The 22,813-nt window shown below is 50.3% G+C and overlaps 3 protein-coding genes and 1 long non-coding RNA gene across 8 annotated transcripts; 3 read left to right on the top strand and 1 right to left on the bottom strand.

The window, feature by feature from the left end:
• The first annotated feature begins 86 nt into the window (after positions 1 to 86).
• Positions 87 to 6,788, top strand: VPS26B (VPS26 retromer complex component B). Its single transcript, XM_086766257.1, has 6 exons — positions 87 to 573; positions 3,799 to 3,955; positions 4,793 to 4,957; positions 5,316 to 5,491; positions 6,122 to 6,264; positions 6,535 to 6,788. Exons 1-6 carry the CDS (start codon positions 351 to 353, stop codon positions 6,679 to 6,681), a joined length of 1,011 nt encoding a protein of 336 aa, XP_086622383.1. The 5' UTR covers positions 87 to 350; the 3' UTR covers positions 6,682 to 6,788.
• A 3,379-nt stretch (positions 6,789 to 10,167) lies between these two features.
• Positions 10,168 to 20,839, bottom strand: THYN1 (thymocyte nuclear protein 1). Of its 5 annotated transcripts, none has more exons than XM_086766158.1 (8): positions 20,700 to 20,839; positions 14,632 to 14,718; positions 13,390 to 13,619; positions 12,847 to 12,915; positions 12,057 to 12,149; positions 11,297 to 11,392; positions 10,507 to 10,657; positions 10,168 to 10,393 (listed from the first exon to the last, which is right to left on the bottom strand). In XM_086766158.1, exons 2-8 carry the CDS (start codon positions 14,672 to 14,674, stop codon positions 10,347 to 10,349), a joined length of 729 nt encoding a protein of 242 aa, XP_086622284.1. In that variant the 5' UTR covers positions 14,675 to 14,718; positions 20,700 to 20,839; the 3' UTR covers positions 10,168 to 10,346. The 5 variants fall into 5 exon arrangements, with proteins under 5 accessions (XP_086622284.1, XP_086622283.1, XP_010125146.1 ...); XM_086766157.1 differs by lacking the exon at positions 20,700 to 20,839 and adding an exon at positions 15,339 to 15,522; XM_010126844.2 differs by lacking the exon at positions 20,700 to 20,839 and adding an exon at positions 15,339 to 15,522 and having other exon boundaries at positions 14,632 to 14,715.
• Positions 10,304 to 13,276, top strand: LOC147597874 (uncharacterized). Its single transcript, XR_015261035.1, has 2 exons — positions 10,304 to 10,406; positions 13,056 to 13,276. It is a non-coding gene; the product is annotated as an uncharacterized LOC147597874 (long non-coding RNA).
• On the top strand, positions 15,607 to 22,595 carry ACAD8 (acyl-CoA dehydrogenase family member 8). Its single transcript, XM_086766156.1, has 11 exons — positions 15,607 to 15,729; positions 16,598 to 16,698; positions 17,075 to 17,244; positions 17,978 to 18,087; positions 18,330 to 18,406; positions 18,686 to 18,823; positions 19,227 to 19,362; positions 19,464 to 19,561; positions 19,807 to 19,959; positions 20,768 to 20,870; positions 21,695 to 22,595. Exons 1-11 carry the CDS (start codon positions 15,624 to 15,626, stop codon positions 21,745 to 21,747), a joined length of 1,245 nt encoding a protein of 414 aa, XP_086622282.1. The 5' UTR covers positions 15,607 to 15,623; the 3' UTR covers positions 21,748 to 22,595.
• Positions 22,596 to 22,813: the final 218 nt, after the last annotated feature.

Below are 22,813 nucleotides of genomic sequence, written 5' to 3'. Positions count from 1 at the left end.
CGCCTCCAGCGCGCCCGTACGGGGCGGGGTGGCGCCGACCGGAAGGCGGGGGCGGAGCGGTGGCTGCGGGCGGGGGAGCGCGGAGCGAGGCCCGGCCCGGGCTCCCTCCAGCGGCAGCCGGGGAGGCGCCGGGCCGCAGGGCCCCGCCGCCGCCGCCGCCGCCGCCGCCGCCGCCGCCGCCGCCTCCCCGGCCCCGGCATCCCTGCCGCATTGCGGGGCTTCTCCCCCCCTTCTCCGCCCCGGCCCCAGGTGCCCGCCGCGGGGTCGCTGTCACCGCCCGTCCCCGCCGGGGCTCTGTCCGTGGTGGCCGCCGGAAGGCCGGGAGGCGCCGGCCGCGCTCCGCCGGTGCCATGAGCTTCTTCGGGTTCGGGCAGAGCGCTGAGCTGGAGCTGGTGCTGAGCGACGCCGAGAGCCGGCGGCGGGTGGAGCACAAGACGGAGGAAGGCAAGAAGGAGAAGTATTTCCTCTTCTACGACGGGGAGACCGTCTCCGGGCGGGTGGTCCTCACCCTCAAGCACCCCACCAAACGTCTGGAGCACCAGGGCATCAAAGTGGAGTTCATCGGGCAGATCGGTGAGAGGGGCGCGGGGCGCGGAGGCCCGCCGGTGCCTGGCACCCCGCTCTCGGTCGCGTTGCGCGGGGGCCGGCACGTTCCCCTCCGTCGCCTGGGCGGCTGGGTTGCAGGCAGGTTTAGCGGGAGTTCCCTCCCGGGAACGTCGTCGCGCCCTACGGTACGGAAATCCTCGCTGGTGCGAAGTAGGTTACGCTCGCTCCCCGGCAGCGCTTCGCTGCTCGGAGAATTCCCGCGGCCGCCTGAAATCGTGCCAAGGCTCCCTTCGAGCCGGGCAACCTGGGCTGCTCTCTGGGCTCGAACGTCGGCAGAAGGGAGGGAACTCCAGTCCGTTTCCAGGTCGTTGTTCTCCCGTCCTATTTTTGTGTTTCTGCTGGGTCACTGATTTCAGCTTGGAAGCGCACACGCTCGCAGGTAGGGTAGGATTCGGTTTCCTCCCAGGTCTGAGGCCGGACACCCTGGCAACGCCGGCTCTCGGGCGGTGTCCTCCCAGCTGTCATTATTCACAGCTCTAAGGGATGTCTGTTTGCATTTCTCCTGTGCCTATTGATTCGGTTAGGCCTGCCTACGGCGGGAAGCAATGGCTGTGCCGTGGACGGTGAATCGGGTGGGTTTTGCCCGTAGGTCTCGAATCGCCAGCGGCACCTTCCCAGCCCCTGCCCCGCAACGCGTTTTGCCCGGGCAGGTCAGCTTCCTTGAGGCCTATGGGCTCAGCTCGGCTGATTCCATCTTTTATTCTTTGAGTTCCCTGCGCAGTTAGTTGGATGACTTCAGCTTGTTGAAAACTTGTGGTTATCTGTGCATGTAACCAATTTAGATTTAATATTTCCTGTTTTCTTAGAGGAAAGGTAGCTGCCACGCCCACTCCTCGATTAGAGCGGAGATGTCCGTGTTTCATGGATGTGCCTGACACTCCACAAGCCAAAATAACTTCAGGATGTTCCCAGTCATGCGATACTGCTGGTTATTTTTTTTGCTGGCCTCGCTTGTGCATAACACACTGCTTTTTTGGAAAGAAAGGGGAGGACAGACAGAGAGAGCCTGTAAACGATGGAGCGTAAGTGAGCCCGTTCATCAGGAGCTAGCGTATGGCCTCCTATTTGATGATGGTCATCAGTGGAAATTAAGCATGAAATTTGCTTTCTGCTCCGCTCTGTCTCCTCTCTGCTGCCTGGCCTGCTTCTCATTCCCCATTCTGGAAGACTTTGGAGCTGTACACATGTAGAATGACTGCTTTGAATTCACATTATTGCCCAAGCAGGATGTGTTAGGAGCTGCTGTGGCTGCACGTTAGTCTTTCCTCGTTGCCTATCGTGCCACTTTAATAAAGACTGCTGAAGTTTGCCCTGCTGATGGCACTTCCCTAATGCTTTCCATCTCAAACCAGCTTGCCTTACATTCTGACTTCTCGCTGCCATGAAGTCAGTATCTACAGGAAACAATTTAACAGGTAGGGAGACTGAGACGTAAAGGAGTGATGTGTCACAGGGAAGGTGGCTGTTCCGGGCCACGTACGGGAGTCCAGACTGTGAACACAGTGTCCTGCGTGGTCTCTGGTGAGCACAGAACCCATTTAAGATTTCGGTTTGCCTGGGGTTACTGTGTCCTGAGCATGCCACCAAAACATTGGCAGGTTATTTTATTTTATTTTTTTTTCAATCTGGAAACCTCAAAGCTCTGAAAACCTGAAATTACAGCTTATACCTGTTTGACATGCCAATGTCTTCTAAAGTGTGGGAAACATCAATCTTTTCTCTTCTGAAGGCTGCAGGGTGCCAATCAGTGCCCTTCTGAGGTAGCAGAGAACTTTGTACGCTGACATTTGCCTCCCCTTGCTTTAAATTCCATCGTTGCCTTCTGTAGCGTGTGGGAAGATGATATATTCCTCTCTTTGTGGCACGTGGCTTTATTCCTGTCACCTGCCTGCCCAGCCTAAAGGGCTGGATGGCGCTCGCTGCTCTGCCTAAGTGAGGGGTGTTCTAGTGCCAGGATTTCCATTACTGAGAGAAGGTGAGCAAAGAAACGGACATGACTTAAGAGCTGAAATCTCATCGTGCATCTCAAGGAGCAGAGAACTGAGCCTCGCTGCAGTTGCTGACCTGTACTAATACCGCTCAGAAGCCTCCTCTGCACAGCTTAGTGCTGACAGCGAACTTGTGTGTATGTGCTTGTCTGATGACTTAGGTTTTTGTTTCCTCATCTAAACGTATCAGATTGGCTGAGGCTTTACCTTTTAGGAGGACTGTGTGGGTGTCTTGTAGTCACACAGCTCACTCGCAGGGTTGGGAAGGGCAGATTTCATTGATGGTTATGTGTAATACAGAGCTGTTAATGCAAAGTGCGGAGTTTGAAGTTTCTGCTGCTTTGACTTAAGAGAGAAAACTTTGTGGAAGTGCTGAGAGGATTGCTTTCTTTAAATGAGGAAACCTGTAGTCGTTTCCTGCTGACGCGAGAAGGTTGTGGGGAAAACTGAAGCAATGTGGCCATGTTGGTTACTTGAGCTGGTTTGAACAGTGCTTCCAGAGGTGAACGCTCTTCCCTCGTCGGTGTTCGCGGGGCCATTAATGTGTTATGCAGGGGCTGGTGCAACAGCTGACTCAACTGCCTCCCCAAACACTTGGCAGTCACGCAGTGAACACTGGCAGGATCGGTGAGGGTCTCCACTGTTCCTTATTCCCTGGTGTGAATCAAGACCACTCAAACTCTTTGTTGTTGAAGGATAAGCAGGAACAGTTGGAAGCTTCCTAGCCCTTTGGTTTTGCTCCGTCACTTTTTGCTGTTCCAGAGAAGCGGTGGTGTTTTTTCCTCTCTTTACAGTGGCGATGCCTTTGGCCTCGAATAGAACGTTGCGTAGAAAATCCTTGGAAGGGACTGCTTGAGCTGCTGGCTCCTCTTCTCAAACAGTCTGAACATAATTAATATTGGTGACCCATGTCACTCAAAGGGAAGCCGAGTTCCTGATTTGTTGCAGCAGGTGAGGCTGTGCGGACCTCTTCCTTCCTGTTTCAGGGAGGATGGCTCTGGCCTGCCCCTGGCTCCAGTGGAGATCAGTGAAGAGTTGCAGTATGTTGCAGCCACAGGCTCCCTCGGTAGGTTCTCTGAACAGCGGTGAAGGAAGTAGTGATCTGGACAAGAAAGTTGCTCATAGCTGTGAAACCTCCTGGCTTTCTTCACTGCATCAGGTGGGATTAAGCATCGCTACTTAACCTGGACTTCTGTCTTCCTAGAACTCTACTATGACCGAGGAAACCACCATGAGTTTGTGTCTCTGGTGAAAGACCTGGCCCGTCCTGGTGAATTCACTCAATCGCAGACATTTGACTTTGAATTCACACACGTGGAAAAACCTTACGAGTCCTACACGGGGCAGAATGTGAAGTTACGGTGAGTCTCCTCCCTCTGCTGACCCCAGTTCTTGGTTCTGTGTAGTGTGCAGTACCGATGTTTACTGTGATAGTGCTGGAGTGCAGCATCCCTTCCCAGACATCCTCGCAAACTCCAAATGAATTTTGGTGGGCTGAGTTGTAAAAGGCTGTCTCTGAGGGCTGTACTTTTATAAACATGCATCAGGCTTTATGGAACTTGTTTTGCACCACGTAAGTAACAAGAGAAATCAGTCCCTTCTGAATCAACCAAATACTTTCTAATTTACTTGGTAATTCAAAAACCAAGAGAAATTGTTTGCTTTAGTTTCCAATTGGGACATTTTTGCTGCCTTGTAATCAGTCTTGTCGGCTTAAATTGTGCTCTATATGCAAACAGATGCCTAGCTTGTATCTTGTTCATATGTTGCAAACTGTATTTCACATCTAGGCACTCCAGTTGACTTGAAAGCCAGTCACTGGCTTCAAAGAGGGGGTTGGAAAATTCTGAGACCTGCAGAAAGAGGTGTGTCTGTGGAGACCGGTGTGATCTAATCTCTTGCAAAAGGGCAGTGGTTTTAACGTATGCAAGCTGTTACTCAGATCCCCAAAATGGTGCTTAGGTAACTCGAGCTCGCAAATGCATGACAGCTTAGAGAAGTCTTAGGGTCTGCTTTTCCATTTGAAAATTCCTTTCTGTCTTTTTACAACATGGGGTCTTGGCTGCTCCAGAAGCCAGGGTACCACCAGTAGGACTGCTTGGATAGCCCAGTGCAATCCATTCACCCCCACATCCCTCCCTGCTTTGTCTCTGTTGCTACCTTGTACAACCCTAACAGGAGGGGGACTCTCCTTGCAGGTATTTCCTCCGAGCGACTGTCAGCCGCAGACTGAACGATGTGGTGAAGGAGATGGACATAGTTGTGCACACCCTGAGCACCTACCCGGAGCTCAACTCCTCTATTAAGATGGAGGTGGGGATTGAGGATTGCCTGCACATTGAGTTTGAGTACAACAAGTCCAAGTAAGTGTCTCCAGAGTGGCCAGTGGCTGTGGGGAGCCATCTGCTACAGGGGACAGCTGGGTTCGGAAGCCTGAGGCGTGTGTCTTGCCTGGGATCCTCAAAGGGATTCTTTGTTCCTGCGCTTCAGCGAGGCTGGCAGACAGTTCAAGTCCTGGTTGAAAATCTTTAGGTTCCTCTCCTTGTCCAAAGACGGGAGGATGACAGATGAAGTGCTGTTTACAGCAGCTTGGTGGAGGTGGTGGATATGCTATCTGAAATTTACAGCTGGGGCCGTGGATAACTGCAAAGCGCTCTTCAGTCCGAGTCCTGGTCTCCTGTGCAGTGTTTGATTGTGGTGCTTTCTTCCTTTGCCTGCTAGGTATCATTTAAAAGATGTGATTGTCGGAAAGATCTATTTCCTGCTGGTACGAATCAAGATCAAACACATGGAGATAGACATCATCAAGAGAGAAACAACAGGGACCGGACCAAACGTGTATCATGAGAATGACACAATAGCTAAATACGAGATCATGGATGGAGCACCTGTGAGAGGTGAGAAGGCAGATGAAACCCTTCAGAATTCCTCTTCTGGAGTGTTTTGGGGTGGGAATATGAGTCCTGCAGTATCTTCAGCTGAATCACTAGTAGCGCGCATCCTGTTTCACCTGTGGACTCACGGCAGTTTACATGGATGATTAAATATGGTCCCCTTCCTTCTCCGGTATGAGGAAGGGGAGTTGAGGCGTAATGAGTTGCAATGACTTAGTTCTTTTGATGAAGCAGTGGCAGAAGCAGGAATAGATGTAAATTCACAGTTGGCATGGCCCGCCAGCTAGCATTGCTGCAACGTGGAGCAGAAAGCTGGTGTTCTAGCTCTGTGCCAATCTCTTGTGCCGCTTGTTTTCCAGTTCCATTGCCCAGCAGAGTCACCTGCCAGAGAAAATGTCACCTTACTCATTTTTTTTTTCCCGCAGTGTTGTCTTGATGCAGGTCACAAATGAGTCATACGCTGTTAAAGTGGAGACAGAATACCTGCCAGCAAGGGCAGGATCTGGCTATGGACCGTGTGTGCTGATTTTTTGAAGGGAGTCGAGGTCTTTTAGCTCATCTTACTTGTGGCAACGGTCACAAAGTTTGTATCTGTGTGTTCTGTTTGTGATGATGCTTCTGTGCACTTTCTAGGGGAGTCCATTCCCATCAGACTCTTTCTGGCTGGCTACGAGCTGACTCCAACGATGAGGGACATCAACAAGAAGTTTTCAGTGCGTTATTACCTCAATCTGGTGCTGATTGATGAGGAAGAGAGACGCTACTTTAAACAGCAGGTGAGAAACGCCTTGGTCCTGCAGACTGTCACTTGGGATACTGTTATAAGGACCTTCTGGGAATTTGGGATTCCCATGGGGGAAAATATCTGTAAGGACTAGACAAATTAGAGCGTGCAGAGAGGGTCTGGGTGGAACATGCCAGCATGGGCTGAGTTCTCACCAGGTGCAAGCTGCTTGCCCAGCAGTTTGGTTCAGCCTTTGGGTCTGGGTGGGGCCGGGAGAAGGTCTCGCAAGCCTTGACAAGCCGCGCTGGCTGTGTTACTACAGGAGGTGGTGCTTTGGCGGAAAGGAGACATAGTGAGGAAGAGCATGTCCCACCAAGCAGCCATCGCCTCGCAGCGGTTTGAGGGGACATCCTCACACGCCGAGGCCAAGACCCCCAGCCAGCCCGCAGAGAACAACGGCCGGCAGTGAGAGGCCACGCGGAGGAAGGCTGCTGTGGAGCCAGTGGGGACAGCAGCAAGGAGGAAGAGAAAACACTTCAGAGACTTCATGAAAATAAATACCCGTTTTTGACTTAACTCCGTTCTTCAAAGGACTCGTAGGGTGGGAAGGGGATGGGAGGGCAAGGCAAGCTGAAACACCGGTGGTGCGGAGTTGAAGGTACCTCGGTGCTTCCCAATCAACTACATTCCTCTGGGGTCGGCTGCTTTGAGGCATGTGTCCGGAGGCTGCGGAGCTGCCTGATCTCCTCTTTGCCCCGAGACCCTTTGTGTGGCAGCGGGGAGGGAGAGAGCAAGTGAAGGCCAAATCCGCTGCTTCTTCCCAGCGGTGTGGAGGTTGCTTGGGGGCTGTGTAGGATGGATATTTTTCTTGCCTTTCTGAAATCTTCATGAGGGAAAATGATGCAGCGATTAGCTGGAACGTAGAGGAGGGAGTCAGAGGCTGAGGTGCAGCCTATTGGAAATGGCTTAGTGTTCTCCCCTCGCTGCCTCCCCTTCCTCTTCATCTGGCGTTGGATTCCTTGTCACAAACAGTTCTATCATGTAGTTGAATCAGCCCTGGGGCTGCCGCAGAGCCGCGCAGAGCATGGGCAGCAGGCGTTGTGTCCTTGCTGTGGAGCTCACTGCCGTGTTGTGTCAAGGGGGAGCTGCGGCTGGCAGGAGGGAGTGAGGCATGCGAATACAGGAGGAGGTGGCACAGGTTGGGCAGAGCGGTGAAGGTTCCAGTGCTGCTGGGTGGGCGAGAAGTGGGGGCAGGAAGGCTCCTGGCCAAAAGCAGCGCCTCCCTAGTCTTGTCCCGGCAGCTGCCTGAGTGCCCCTGAGATTCAGTCTGTCTGGTTGCTGCTGCAGAGCAGAGCAGACCAGCCTTGAGAGGTCCAGAGAATAGTTTTGGAACATGAGAAATAAATGGGGGCTCTCTTGGGAGGGAGCTGTGTCCTTGTGACAGAGCAGGCTTTGTAGTAGGGACAGACAGCAGTACAGAAACACGCGTGTATTGTTTTGTTGGCTCCCTCGCGCCTGTGGGGTGAAGATTAGTAAGGATGGAAAGTGGATGCAATTGTTTTAAGAAGCTTGTGTGTGCTGCCAGACGAAGCCAAGCAGCAACTGGAAGGATAGCAGAGCTCTCTGATTCCAGAGAAACATTCTTGAGGCCTGCGCTGAAATCACCAGTGAGGGCTGAGGGTATGCCACGAACTAAGACCCTGAATGCAGGCTTTTTCTTTTCTAAAATAAGCTGCTTTTAGTCTTCAGCTCAGTAGAATCATGAGAACGTTCCCAGAAGGGAATCTCTCCTCCATTAGATGTGATTGAGTCTGGAGCATATCCATCCTGTTTAGATGCCCTTCAAGGAAGCAGGTGGTTAGACCTCCTACCAGATGGAGAGACAAGTCTGCACTAAACGCTGGGAAGCTCTATGAAGTGGGATTTGTCTGGATTTCCCTGTGAGTCTTTGGCTTGCTAGGCTTTTGCCCAGCTTCCTTTAGACTCTGGAACGAATCTCCTCTGCCTCTGTCCTACAGCTGAATGTAGAACAGTTGTCTTGCAGCTGGGAAATGGAATTATCTTCTGCTTTGTTTAGTGGAACAGTGCTGGTGGAGGGAGTGGGGTCTGGGTGGGAAGGGGAGCTTTTTATGTAATGAGACAGCTACTGTATTTCAGTGATAAATGTGTTTCTGCTTGCCAAAGTAAGTTATCTTTTGCTTACCATGTGTAAGGTTGTGGTTTTTAGTAGAGCTGGACAGTCTCGCTCTGTTGTAGAGGACACTAATGATCTCATCTCTGCTGAACGCTCGTGTCACACCATGTTTCTGCTCTGTAATATTGAAGACGTGGCTTGCTTTTCTTTACATGAGAAGTCTGTGCCATGGGCTGGAGCTGTGTCTTCCTAAGACTGAAGCAAAAGCTTACTTTAGACAACTACCTTGTTACGCCAGGGCAAGGGGTGGTAACTTGCTGCGGGTCTCCTATGGCAAAGGAATCTGGATGTTACTTCTGACACTCGCTCTCCTCCCCGATCTGTGTAGGGAGAACCACCTGTGCTGTGGCAATACACCATCTTTTAGAGACAAGCGAAGCTCCTCTTGGGAGCTCTGGGGATAGCAGACTATCCCTCCGTGGCTAGGCTGAGCACAAGCAGCACCCTCACCGCCCTCTAGCTTTCCCTCAACTCCCATCCCATCTAGAATTTTTTTTCCTTGCCCATTCCTTTTGGTTGTAGGCCATGTGGTGTTAAAGAAACCCCATGGATGAAGATGTGTCTGCATTCCAGGAGTGTTTTGTTTACTGGCTGAACAGCATCAGAACTGGATGTAAGATAATTGTCTGACAAGACAACGCACTGTAAGGAGATTTCCATTAAACATCTGTTCAGTGCTTCTGGAGGGATTACTGGGGAGAGGTGCATGAGCCTATGCATTGGGTTGGGTTGGTTTGTTTTTTTCTTTTCCTACTTTGTGGCCCTCTCCCCTGTGTTCCTATTTGTGAACCAGAATTTAGAAGTGATCCCCATTTTTACTTAATCTAAATGGACCATTCAACCTGTTACCCGCTAGACCACCTGTTTGTCTGGGGTGGAGCAGATGTGCTGAGCATCTTTCGAGAGAAGTTGAAGCATAAGGTCACTCCAGGACTAGGTATTTTAGAAAAGCATTTCATGAGCATGGTAAGGGGCCGACACTACTGGAGCAACGGCGTCCCCCTGAGCTGGGTGGTTCTGTTCAGTACTTGGGTCATTCCCTCTCTCCCAGGCAGAGGGGAGTGTGCAAGTACTAAACCAAGCAGTGCAACCTGTAATTAAGCCTCTGCTGTGTTTACATGTTTCTTAATTCGTCATCTTTTCAATGGCTGTATTTTAAAACTTGGGTTTTTTGTCTCTCCAATTAAAAAGAGCCAGCCCTGGCTGTCAAATGCTGTGCATGACTTTGTCTGATATGGTTTATGTTGCCTGGCTCAGGTCTGGTTTTGTTTTTTTTTTTTTGGGGGGGTTCTTTATGGTATTAAGAAATTTTTCTTTACTGCCATACTGTGCAACCCTCCAAACGTGCTCAAGGAGTTTGTCCTTTGTTACCTTTATAAATTCTTGGTCTTTATTTAAGCTATGTCACTGCTTAGAAGCTGTGCTGGTGGAGGACCCAAGTAGCTTAACAATTAGCAAACCAGCTTTATTTTCTCCAATTTCACTGCTGTCACTACTAAAATAACATGGGAAGTTTTGTACCTGCAGGAAGTTAACTGTGATCTGCTTTGCAGCAATCAGGCTGGGTGCATATATACATCTAAATTTTCTTGTTCTAGGCAGAAGCTCAGCGATACCTTTCCGCAGAAAAAAAATGTCCCTCTGCAGTACATGGAACTGCACTAGATCCTGTAATAAACATTCGCAAGGAGGACGGACTTGTTTCATCCTTCAAGAGATAAATTGCAGATTTTTCCACTATTAAAAATCGAGTAGCTGCAATTGATTCTAAAAGGCTTTATTTAAAAATAAGCAAAAAATAACTGTGTGTCAGAATAAGGGACGTGTAGCTGTGCGGGCGTGTTCTTGTTGCTGCAATTGAGCAAGTAAACTTGAGAATTACGCTGGTTTAGGAGAAGGCATCAGCAGGCTTGGGCAGAAGCTGTGCTGCTGTCAGTTTCTTAATGTGGCTTTTCCTCTTCCAGGCTCAAGACAAAATCAAATTCCTCTGCATTGAAAAGGTAAGAAAGAAAAAGCCATAAGTGGAACTTCCAAGTTCTTTAAGTGAGGGCTGCCTCTCAGAGGGAATGGCACCAAGAGTCCAGAGAAGAAGGTTCTTACCTTGGGTCAGTGGCTGGATGGAAAGGCGCTGTCTTGTGAAAAGCATCATGTTCTTTAGGGGGCCTCCATCTGCTTTATGTGCCAGGTGGTGAGCCTTGATTTCAGACAGGGGGATGAAACGTTTTGTCATCCGCACAAACTGGACATCCACCTGGGAAGCGATGGGCAGCAAAGGAGCATGGTTGGAGAAGTATATAGACTCCAGATGTCATGCAAGATCTTCGGGGCGTTAAAGATTTTAAACTGAAGCAAATGACTATCTTATAATGGCATGGAAGCTTTTCCTTGCTCAAGGCTAAAAGAACTTTCAGATACTTCTGGCAGGTGATTTGTTTACATAAATCTTAACACCGAGCATGAGCAACGTACATTGATGTCACAGACAATAAATAGGAAATAAAGATGCAGGATGCAGACAGCCTGTGAATAATCACTTCCCTATGATTTAGTACGCCTCAGAACTACAGCTTTGTTTGCTGTACACTGAGAGGGGTACTTAAAATACGTTTGTTCTCTTTCCTAACCCAGAATTCTGCCATGCATGGAAGTCAGTTCTGCATCCAAGAAAGATCTGAAAATTTAGGGAGATAGATTTTGGCACCCTTCTGGGTGCCAAAGAGACAGGGAAAAGGTAGAGAAAACAACCAGGAATGGATTTTCTCTTGAGAGAGAAAAAGGTAGCTAGGCCAGGACAGAAGCTTAAGACGATACGTAATATGATGCAAAGAGGCTTCTACCTTCACTCAGCTTGCACACAGAGCTCGAAGCAGCTGTATTTAGTTTACATTACCATGGACCATTTGGGGTTCTCTTTTCTGCTGGAGGAATCATAATGAGGATCCTTCTGATCAAACTGCGTGTGATCAGGGTATGCCTCCTTTACAATCTGAAGCAGAAGGAGAGACAAGTTCCCATCAGCTAAAAACTGTTGTTAGCAAAGGGCATGAAATGCCCTTGAGAGAGCTGTGACTAGACATAAGGAATAATCCTGGTGCAAAAATCAGCCCTGCTTTCCCTGAACTCTGTTCTAACAGTGGGATGTATTTCCTTCCTTTACATGTCTTGGGTCGAAGCGCTGCAGACCAGTGTGGCTGTCAATGAAGCATCATCACCTCTTCGGAGAGCAATGTGGAAGGGGCACACACAATAGAAGAAAACCGAGTAGATGATGATAGTCTTTGTGACTAGTTCTCCTCTTAAAGGAAAAGCTTTTCTGTGCCCTAGGTTTTACACTGCAGCCTTGCAGGCCCAGCTGACTAGAATTCAGTGAATCAGATTTTAATCAGAGCGTGGAGCAACCCCTGACTTGGCTGGAAGCACTCTGAAATGGTAGCAGGCAAACAGCAGTTTGGTTCCACTTCTCTGGGGAAAGATGCTTGAGTCAGCCCTGCTGTGATAGGTACCATTGAGCCTGGATGCCCTAGGTTCATTCCCTGCTCCAATTAGATGACTTTTTTGACAGAAGTAGGACTAATGAGCTGTTTGGTAGCCCACCAATTACTACTTCCCCCCACCTTCCTTGAAACACAGAACGAGAAAGGGACACTCACCTTGACAATGCCAACAATGCCAGGCTCTTTACAGTTACTGTGGTAGAAGAAGGCCTGCTGCCCAAGTTTCATGGCTCTCAGGAAATTCCTTGCCTGGCAGATGTAAACGAGAGACTTTGAGCTCTTTGTATCAGCCTCTCGGGGGTTTCTTATAAGCAGCTAGGAACAAGAACTAACAACAAGACAGGTATATGTGTTTCAGAACTTCTCAGATAAGTTTTCCTATGGTTGTGGTACAGCTGTCCTACGCTGCAATGAAATGAAGCAAAAACAAGGCTAAAGAGGAAGATCCTGTTGGTTAGAGAGTATGTAGGAATTTAACAGCTCAGCCACCCTTGTTCAGAGAAAGAAGACAAGTTAGCTGTCAGCAAACGAGCAGCAGAGCAGGCCATATATAGGGAGGAAGCATATATGGTAGGGGGATCATATATAGTAAGGGAAGCACATGGGGATTTCATTTACACAGAGGCCTGGTACAAAAGGCCTACGCTGACCAGGCATGGTATTTGGGTTAAGTACAGACTTGCTAAAAGGTGTCAAGGGAAGTAAAGGCGGGTCTAAGCTAAAATCCAAGCTGAAGAAAAACTGGATGGTTTGACAGAATATCATCTACTTTTGACCTAGAGGCAATGAAGCAGGAGGTTTAACCCCTGACAAAATACAGCTGTAAAAGCAGGTGGAGTGCCTTAAAAGGAAATCCTTCAGGGAAAGGGAACAAGTTATCTGTGGAGAGAGACATCTTTTTTGTAGTGCTCTGTCAGAAATTCCATCTTTGAGGTGTGCTCCTTACCTGGTAGTTTCTCACTCCATCCCAAAAGGTTGTCTGATTGGGCTGAGCTTTCAGGTCGTCAATGCTGAACTGCCAAAAGGAATGAAAATACAGGTTAAGTTCAGCAGGCAGTCTCATCTTTATTGTCTACGTTGTGCCTAAACATTTGTTCCTAGCAGCTCCTTCAATTATAGTCCAAACTTCTCAGAACTATTTTTCGCTTCCCACAGGTGCTCAAGAAAAGCCGCCATAAAGGAGGAACACTGCAGCAGTGTAAAGGCAGAGTCTGAAATAGACACTGCCCCTAAGCTAAGCATCCTGAGGACCCAATTTCCTCTTTATTACAAGTTACCAAACCCCAAGGTTGTCACCCTGGAAAAGAACAATATTATGTCTTTCTGTTTCCAGGAAGACAGATAGTTCTTCAGAAGTAAAGACCCAACAGTGTTAATATCGCAAACAATCTGAATTATTTGATCCTGTAACTTAGCGTTCAGGCACTATTGCTCCGGATAGTAGTGAAACTGCTTCCGTACTTTGAGTACGGATGGGTGCAGTGCTTACTTTCACATCCACTCCCTTCTCGAGCCTGCTCTCTGGTTCTGATTTCAGAAGCCAGTGACAATATGTTATCTTGCTTTCCTCCCCACCAGAGTCGGATTCTTTTGTCTTCTTCCAGTTCTTCCATCCTGACTTGGAACTCCCGGCTGGAGGTTTTGTGGACTTCTCTTCTTCCTCCTTATCTGGAGTCTCCTCCTCAGTTTTGGCAATTTTAGCATCAGGCTCTTTTTTATCTTAAAAGAAACAAAAAAAAAACCCCATTCAGATAAAGCTTTTTTTTTTTTTTTCCCCCTGCAATAAGGACTGGTGCTGAAACATTTTTAGTCATCCAGGCTGGTTTCACATACAGGTATTTGACTGCAGCAGAAGTTTGGTGCACCCCAGATGCTATGGGGTGCTATGCACCAATGTTTCTGAGTTTTTCTAGTTAGCATCCAAAATAAGGATTTGTGTGTGTGTGTAGTGTGCACAAATGTAGTTTAATAGTCATAGTTAATCATAAAAAAAAGCCAGGACAGACCATGTTGCTCACAGGAAGTGTAACTGCATTTTTTTTTTAATGAATTGCTGATAAATCAGCTGCAGCCAACAAAGTTGATTTAGGCGAGTCTAGCGAGTAACAGGAAGATTCAGCAGCAAAGCAAACTATTTCAATTACTGCAGTAGCTGGTAACCTTAGATTAAAGCCTCCACTGTGCTCCCTGTTCACAGGGGGTCTATATCCCTGTTTGCCCAGAACCCAGACAGAAAAAAAAACAGTTAATAAGAAGTGATTAAAGGGTAAGAAGGTGGTTATTTGCTGGAGTCAATTAAGCAGACAAGTGGCAGAGATGAAGCTAACTGTGTAATTTTGTTATCACACACCTCATATACCACATAATGTTGCCTCAAGTGCAAGGTTTTTGCTTTTTGGGTTTTTTTTTGCAGACAGTACCGCATCAGCTTCCTGCCACTGCACTGGGTAGACTTTGACCATCTCTAAAGCGTAGGACCCTAAAGCTCTTCATAAATGGGCATGAGTTACATTTCTTAACCACCTTGTGCTGAGATACATCATTGTCCCTCCTGTATATCCGGCAGACTTGTCTCAGTCACACATGGGCGCTCAGCCCATTTTTAGAGGAAATGCCGTCTATAAGGCTTGTGGCTTTGACAGACAGACGGTTAAGATGACTGTCTGTACTTTCACTCTAGCTTAGAACCTCAAGTGAGCAATGCTAAATGACTTAGGATGTCAGCACAGACCTGCTGCTGCTCCTTTGTCTCTCTTTCTGCTTGGCCAAGGCATCTCTGGTCTCTTTGAATTATCCTCTCTTCTCTGAGAAGCACCTGCTGAATAAGAGAAGAAGAAAGAATTACTGCTTATTCAGGCAAGCTGAAAAAAGTAGAGATACCCGAGACACAGAATAGTAAAAGCTGTACGGTAAGGGGAAAGTAAATAAATTTCTTTCCTTGAGCTCAGCCATTTCCTCTATCAGTGCAAGTGCTGGCAGTGGTTGAGGACCACACCCTCGGTGTGCTGGAGGCAGGCAGGCCGGCCCTCCACAGCAGTGCTCTGATGGACATCAGCAAAAGGGCTGCTTTTCTCCACAGTGGCGCAGCTGCTGGAGAACAGTCCTGAGGGTGCTCGGCCTAAGCGTGGCCCCCCTCTGCCGTGCAAGAGGCGAGCTGTAATTTTGGAAAAGGGAGAACAGCTTGCCTCTAGAGCTCAGTCCAGCCTCGCACCAGGGGTGTCTGGCTCAGCTTGTTGCTCGCAGGGATTACGCACGCAAAGTCCCTTCGGGAAAGGGAATGAGCTGGCTGCTCCAACCCCCACCCCCTTCTGCCAGCAGCCCCTTAGAAGTTATTTGGCCCTGAGCTGGCCTCCTTCTGCCACAGCGAATGGCATCAACTTTTCCACCTCCTATGCCAAGCCTCTCCCCTCCCTCCCACGCCCCCCGGGCTCCCCTCACCGGCTCTGGCCGCAGCAGCCCCCTCGCCTCGGACCGGGGAGAAGGATGCTGTCGCCTCGGCGGCAGGAGGACGAAACACGCCGCCCCCGACCCGACTGGAGTCGGAAGTGGGTGACCGTTATGCAAAAAATAAAGGCATGGCCTGCGGGCTTCCCTCCTTCCCCGCAGCCACCGCGCGAGCGGGAGGCGCCGAGAGCAGGACTACAGCTCCCAGCCTGCCCCGCCGACCGGTAGCCGGGCTGCCGGCTCCCCCCCGCCTCCGCCTCCGCAACCCCGCTCCCCGCCATGGCGTGGCGACGAGCCCCCGGCATCGCGGTCCGGCGGCTGCTGCTGCCGCTGCTGCGGCGCCCGGCGGCGGCGGGGCGGCGGGGGATCGCCTCCTGCATCGATCGTAAGGCTCCGCGGCCGCCGGGCGAGCGGGGCGGGGGAGCCCCGGCCCCCCGCCTGGCCCGTGGAACGAGTCGGGGCCGAGCCGGCCGCGGGGATCCCCCCCCCGCCCTGCCCCGCAATCGCTGCCTGAGGGCGGGAGGCGGTCCCGGGTGAAGCCGAGGAGGGAGTGGGACGGGTCCCCACCTGCAAGGAAAAGCTCCTTCCCCCGTAGCTTTGCTACATCTTCTCCGGAGCAGGGTCTCCGGTTCCCAGGATAACAGCTGTGTCCGAGCCGCTGTCATCCTTGCAGGATTCCCAGACGCTTCCCAGATGAATTGCTTTGACGGTTAAATATAACAACGTTTGGGATAGAAGCAGCAGCGTCCCTACGAATTTTAGGAGAGGAGCTAAGGAAACAATGTTGGCTCTATGGGCAAACAAAGCGAGAGGTTTCGAATGCAGGATCTCACTAAAACTTTAGAAGCCGTTTCCACAGGGTGGCTTTATTCTTTGCTTGCTTCCCACTGTCGCTCCTTTGAAGTCCCAGGACTGTTTCCTTGAATTTCCGCAGCACAGACCTAGTGAAATGGAGTGACCACTGACATGGACAGTGCTCCCCCTCTCCCGGTCTCGCAACGTAGTTAACATTGAGTAGACAAGAGATAACTGGGACCTCGGGTTTGTTTCGTCCTAAGAAAGCCCCCTCCCAAAGCCCTCTGCCCGCGCTTCACGATGCCCCCGAGGAACAGAGAAACGGTCTCTGCAGCAGAGACCCTGAACTATTTGTGTGAGTTAAGGGACGCTTAGAAACTGTTTGGGATATAGAGTAGGTGGTAGTGCTCGCTTTCCCGCAACAGACACTTAACTCTGATCTCCTGCTGCTTTTCTAGCATCCGCTGGCCTGACTGAGGAGCAGAAGGAATTCCAAAAAGTTGCCCTTGATTTTGCTGCCAAGGAGATGGCTCCTCACATGGCTGAGTGGGATGAAAAGGTACGACAGCCTCGGAAGGGTTGCACCGCTCATTTTTTCCTCCCTTAGGATGTTGTGATCCTTGGGTCTCACCAGAGGGGTTCCTGCCATCTGTAGAGATTTTCTTTGAAGCTGCTGCTGTAGCTGGGGTGGGAAGCCATCAGAAATACCTTGAAGCTTTGCCAGCCAGGCTGTTCAGCCATCTGAAAACTTGAATTTACTCCTGAAGATGGTATGCATCTGCCTAGGTAGCTGCCTCTTCTTTAACCCACCCAATTAACTGAAACTCTCCAGGAGTCTGAGACTGGACTTGGTGACCCAGGTGAAAAAGAGGTTGAATATTGACATTGAATTGATCATGAGTATTCACTTGCGATGTCTCTGCCTGTCCCGATAGGAAATATTCCCCGTGGAAACAATGCGGAAGGCGGCCCAGCTGGGATTTGGTGGGATCTATGTGAAACCAGACGTGGGCGGCTCTGGTTTGTCACGACTTGATACCTCCATAATCTTTGAAGCTTTATCGACAGGATGTACCAGCACCACTGCTTATTTGAGCATCCACAAGTGAGTGTGTCTGCCGAGCACCGGCTGGTGTCAGCCTGGCCGAAAACCACAGTTGTTCCGTGGGCTCTAAATCCAGCTGGAGACAGCTCTCCTGGTGCTGCTTATTATTCACGGTTGGCACCCCAAGCGGACACCTCCCCGTGAGGATCTCTTGACACCAGTAAACAAATAAGCTACAAAAATCGAGATGCCACCAAGAAGTAATTTTAGCTTTGTGGCATGCAAGATGGGATTAAGTTCTGGATTTTGTTCCCCGCTCTTCCACTTGAGCTGTCTATAGATAGTAACCTGCCTGGAAAAAGGCGTTGGGCTTCGGTCATACTGTAACAGAGCCCAGAGGCACCCCGGCCCTATCCTGCTTGCACAGACATGTCCAGTGACAGGCTCGCTTTGCATGGAAAGATGGAGTGATGATGCCTCCTTCTTCCGGGTGCAGTTTTCCGAAGAGACAGTAGGGCTTAGCTCTGCAGGGAACGCTGAGGCTGTTAAACAGGAGCCTGCTGTTTTGCAAGGCAGTGAGTCTGTGTGAATGGAAGGCAATCTTCTTCCTCCTGGCTTCTGTGGCACCTAATTTTGTTTTGTTTTGAGATGGAGCAGTACACCTTCAAGCCTCGGTGCTTTTAATTGAAGCCCGTGGTTCTTCTGCTCAGCCAGGGATGTTCTTCTTTGACCTGCTTTCCTCCTAGGGCTGTGTTCACCTACTGTAACACTGCTTCCTTCTCTCCTGCTCCAGCATGTGCGTTTGGATGATCGACACCTTTGGCAACGAGGAACAGAGGCGCAGGTTCTGCCCATCGCTCTGTAGCATGGAAAAATTTGCTTCTTACTGCCTGACTGAGCCAGGTGAGCATCCTCAAGTAAGAGATCTTCTCCCTTCCCTCACTCCTGCCATGGTTTAACTGGACATGAGCGTTGCGCGGACCTGGAGATGACAAGTTTCACTTTGTGTTCCCTTGGGCAATCACCGGGAAGTTGGGAAGAGGCAAATGATGATTGCTGAGATGCTCATGGTGCAAACCTGAGTGTGACTGGGGACAGGCTCTGGACCTGCTGCTTCACTGGCTGCTTCCTTACCTCCCAAACAGGAAGTGGAAGTGATGCAGCTTCCCTGCTGACCTCAGCTCAGAGGAAGGGGGACTCCTACATCCTGAATGGCTCCAAGGTACCTCTTTGCTCCTCCTAAAGCTCCTGGATGGCGCTGCATGCACAAGGGGGCCTGGGTCTCACCGTCCTTTCCATTTCCTACTGTCTCCTCATCTCTGTGTGTTCTCCCAAGGTAGGACATTCTCTGCAGAGCGTTCACCAGAGCTTAGTACAGTTGGGTCCCTAAATCCCTCCTGGCTGTGGGGTCTTTGCCCCGCTGTCTTTGTACCCCCGCTGCTGCTGCAGGCTCAAGGTTAGCATACCACAGCCACCCCTTTCTTCTTGTGCCCTTCTGCAGGCCTTCATCAGTGGGGGAGGCGACACCGACGTATACGTGGTCATGTGTCGCACAGGAGGCCCAGGACCCAAGGGCATCTCCTGCCTGGTGCTGGAGAAGGGAACACCAGGGCTCAGCTTTGGCAAGAAAGAGAAGAAGGTGAGAGGCTTGTTTTTTCCTTCCGGTGCGCTTCAGGGAAGTGCAGGACAGAGACGAGCTCGTCTGTGCAAAGCATTAGGGATCTCTTCTTGGATGGGACCGGTGTCCCATGCCTAGTGTGTTTTTTCCAAGCCAAGTCCAGCTTTGGTGAAGTTTGCCCAATACCTGTCGCTTTGGTAAGTGAAGGATTTTAATCTCAAGAACAAGGTTCATTAGATCTGTCCCTCTTCTCAAATACATGCATTGCAGTTGGCACACTGAGGCCAAACCATGTAGACCACGGACGCTTGGCTTGGCAATGCGACCGAGGGGTTGAGAGCAGGCTGGGCAGTTCTCTGCTGGGAGCTGGAGGTGTGCTGCTCCCCAAGCACTCTGGAAGGTGCTCTGTTTTTTTTTTTTCCAGGTGGGCTGGAATTCCCAGCCAACTCGGGCTGTGATCTTTGAGGACTGCGTTGTTCCTGTCGGCAACCGGCTGGGAGCTGAAGGGCAGGGCTTCAGCATTGCCATGAAGGGACTGAATGGCGGCAGGATAAATATTGGTAAGAGTAACAGCTGAGAGCAAAGGAAGGAGGGCAGGATCATCTTGTTGCCCATCTGCCTTAGCTCATATTCATCCTGTATCCTTGGCTTCTCCCACCAGCTTCATGTTCGTTAGGAGCTGCTCATGCCTCTGTTCTTCTGGCTCGGGAACATCTCACTGTCCGCAAACAATTTGGAGAACCCCTAGCAAACAATCAGGTAACCTCTCGACCAGTTCTGCATTCCCAGAGCTGTGCTCTTGCTGCCCCTGGCTGAACAAGCAGCCAAAGGTCCCATCACCCACTTCACAGGGTCTTCCCTGGAGAAGTCAGGAATGTTCTTTTCCTGAGTAAGAAAGCGTGTCAGGCCTGAGAGCTGCCTGAAGGGAGTGGGGATGTGGTTCAGGACCCCAGCCCCTCCAGAGGTGCTGACCTAATTTTTCCTCTCGTGCTGTCTGCTGGCAGTACCTGCAGTTCGGGCTGGCGGAGATGGCGACGCGCCTGGTGGCAGCACGGCTCATGGTTCGCAACGCAGCGCGGGCGCTGCAGGAGGGACGGGAGGACGCGGCTGTGCTGTGCTCCATGGCCAAGCTCTTTGCTACTGATGAATGCTTTGCGGTACGTTACTTACACCTCAGTTGGCATCATAACTGGAAGCTTGGAGACCCCTCTTGGTGCGCAGGATATCAGAAAGAACTTTGACGCTGTAGGGACCCTACACTACTGTTTAGGGGACCAAGTAGGAAGACAAGACAGGGAGCAGAGCATTTTTATTTTAAAAGGATAACACGCATGTTGCAGGCTGATGACTCCTAGGTAGCAAGTGGTCTTTCCTAGACCACTGAAAGATAAAATGTTATCACAAAAGATAAAAAGAGAAAGCAAGAACAGAGGAAAAGAAAAGGAAATCTGCACCTTGACACTTCCTAGATCAGTGTCATTTAGAAGCTACTGTCTTTTTTCAGCAGTGCATTTTTGCTATTTACTATGTTTTATGTCCCAAGCTGACAGAGAATGATGCATGGAGTCATGTTTCAGTAGAAACCAGAGCCCTGAACAGATTCCTCACCTGACTCCCCGCTAGATGGTGATCTGACGTTCTGCTTTTTGCCTCAGTAGCACCATGGAAATGCAGCAAAAATTGCCTTAGTTAAGTAAAGCATTTCCTGGGTCTTTCTAGGCTACTGTGTTCACATAAATGCACCATTAATGTGAAACAGCACTTGGTTAATAGGAAGGCACTGAGAGCAGCACTGATGGGGACTGAGAGCGCCTTGCCATCACACCAGACGTTGTTAAGAGATGAGATTAGGTGATCCGGAAAAAAAAACAAAGAGCCCAGGTTCCTGGGTCCTTACCGAGTTTCTGTCACTGACTCGTCCTCTGCACCACGCAAGTCACTTCACCAGTGATGCTGTCTTCTTAGATCTGTAACCAGGCTCTACAGATGCACGGAGGCTACGGCTACCTGAAGGATTACGCTGTGCAGCAGTTTGTGCGAGACATCCGAGTCCACCAGATCCTGGAAGGTAAAAGACACTCTTACTACCAGTGACTTAGCAGCGAAGCCAGGAGAGAACAGGCCCTCCAGAGGCCCCCACCTTCCCACATGACTCTCTGACTCTTGGGTTTCAGAATCCCGTTTTGCTTCGAGCACGAGGTGTCCCTGGATGACATGTGTGTGAATCCCCTGGCCAAGAGCTCTTGGTGTACTGGAGCAGCCACTGTGTATTTTGAGAGTCTTACAGCAGGGGGGGATATCTAGTTGTCGTGTAAGCGGTGCCTCTGCCCAGTTTAATCCCATTACTCCTACAGAGACGTGCTGACGCTCCCCAGCAATTCCTTTCCCGTGATTCCGGTCTGTCATCGCTCTTTGACACTGTGTCTCTAACAGTGTGTGGCCTTTTCTAATCTCAGTTTGGCCTCTGAACTATTTTGTTTTCCCTCCTTTGAAATCCCTTCACCTAATACCAGGGCACCTCATATGGGATGCATACCGAGCGGTCTACAGTCTTTCTTTCTGTGTGTTGTGTGTGTGTGTTAAATAGTAAAGCAGAGAACTCAGATGTTGCTATATATGCAGTTCTGCTCCATGCCTGGTGCCCACATCCTCTCAATGGCCAAATAAAAAGAAGCGCCGGCATCTACCTCTCTGAAGCCTTTCCTGAGCCATGTGCTGGCACTTGGCACTTGTATTTTGGCCCAGCACCTCCTAAATGCCACCTCAGTTGGTGGGAAGAGCTTTTCTGTGCTGTAGACTGCAGATTTGGGGAGAATTCTCTTTGCCTTCACTGGTGGCAGAACTGGGCCATCTCCTAACTGTCTTTTCTTGTGCACCCTCATCCTGCTGCAGGTACCAATGAGGTGATGCGGATGATCGTGGCCAGGAGTCTGCTACAGCGCTGAAGCCAGGAGCTAATCTCCAGCCTTCAATTCCTTCATCTGTTACAGCTCAGTCTGTTTCCCTCCCCTGTTCACCAGCTCTCTACCCGGGAGTGGAGATGGGGATACCCCAGTGGAAACAGTCTTATATTGACCGGGAGCACAGCTGGACGCCACCCACGTGCTGCCACAGCTGCACTCCGTGCCTGGCAGAGCTGCTGTTTCTAGGCTAGCATTGTGCAGCCTGAAGATATAAATCACAGCCCTGAATACGAGCCTCTGTCTCCCAGGCTTGGTCGTGGGCTGCTTGCCACCCATCCTTCTCAGAAACACTAGACCTCTTGGTCATCTCTGCTGAGTCAGGACTGAAACGGGGACTTCAGGCAGAGGCGCGGCCTCATCCCGTAGGACTCTTCCTCTGGCTGGGAAATCTTTAGTTGGAGGAAATGAGTTCCCCTGCCTGAAAACCTGTCCTCCTGGGTGCTAACTGCACCGCCAGGAACCAGTTAGCCACAAATACTGCAGCTCTAGCCACTTGCAGAGTGCAATGGCTTTTCAACTGAGGAGCAGGATGCCTCTCGTTTATCTAGAAGCACTCCTCTCTCTCTCTTTTTTCCCAGCACACCTTTTCTAAAATACGGAGCACTTCTTGTTCTCCCTGTTCCTGCCACGTCCTGGTGCTTAATCTCCAAGAAGCCTTTGCGGTACAGATGTACAAATCAGAGAGGTCCTGCACAGAAACATTTAACTCCGTTGCCTCAAATCAGTACTCCCTGCTGTGTGCAATGTAGGGGGAGTAAAAACGTTGGTAAATTAAGCTATTTTTTTTTCCCCTCAGATTTCGAATCAATAAAGGAACGCTGGCAACTTTATTGAGAGTGTCAGAAGTTGATAATTTCCTGTTGTGGTATTTCAGGTGTTTAGCCAGAGGTCACAAGAGGGTTTTTTTTTCAGTTGCAGCGTCTCTGTAAACCTCTTCAAATGCACCAGCTCCTCTTCTCCCCCTCAGTGCGCGACAGGGAAGGGAGCTGACAGGGCCTCAGCGGCCTTTCTCCACCTCGGGCTTTGCTGCAGGCAAAAGGCCATTGCT

This window comes from Chlamydotis macqueenii, chromosome 24, assembly GCF_036417535.1.
Source record: "Chlamydotis macqueenii isolate bChlMac1 chromosome 24, bChlMac1.mat, whole genome shotgun sequence".
Taxonomy (NCBI): Eukaryota; Metazoa; Chordata; class Aves; order Otidiformes; family Otididae; genus Chlamydotis; species Chlamydotis macqueenii.
Note: the sequence above shows the minus strand (reverse complement) of the source record. Positions and strands in the feature narration are given on the sequence as shown.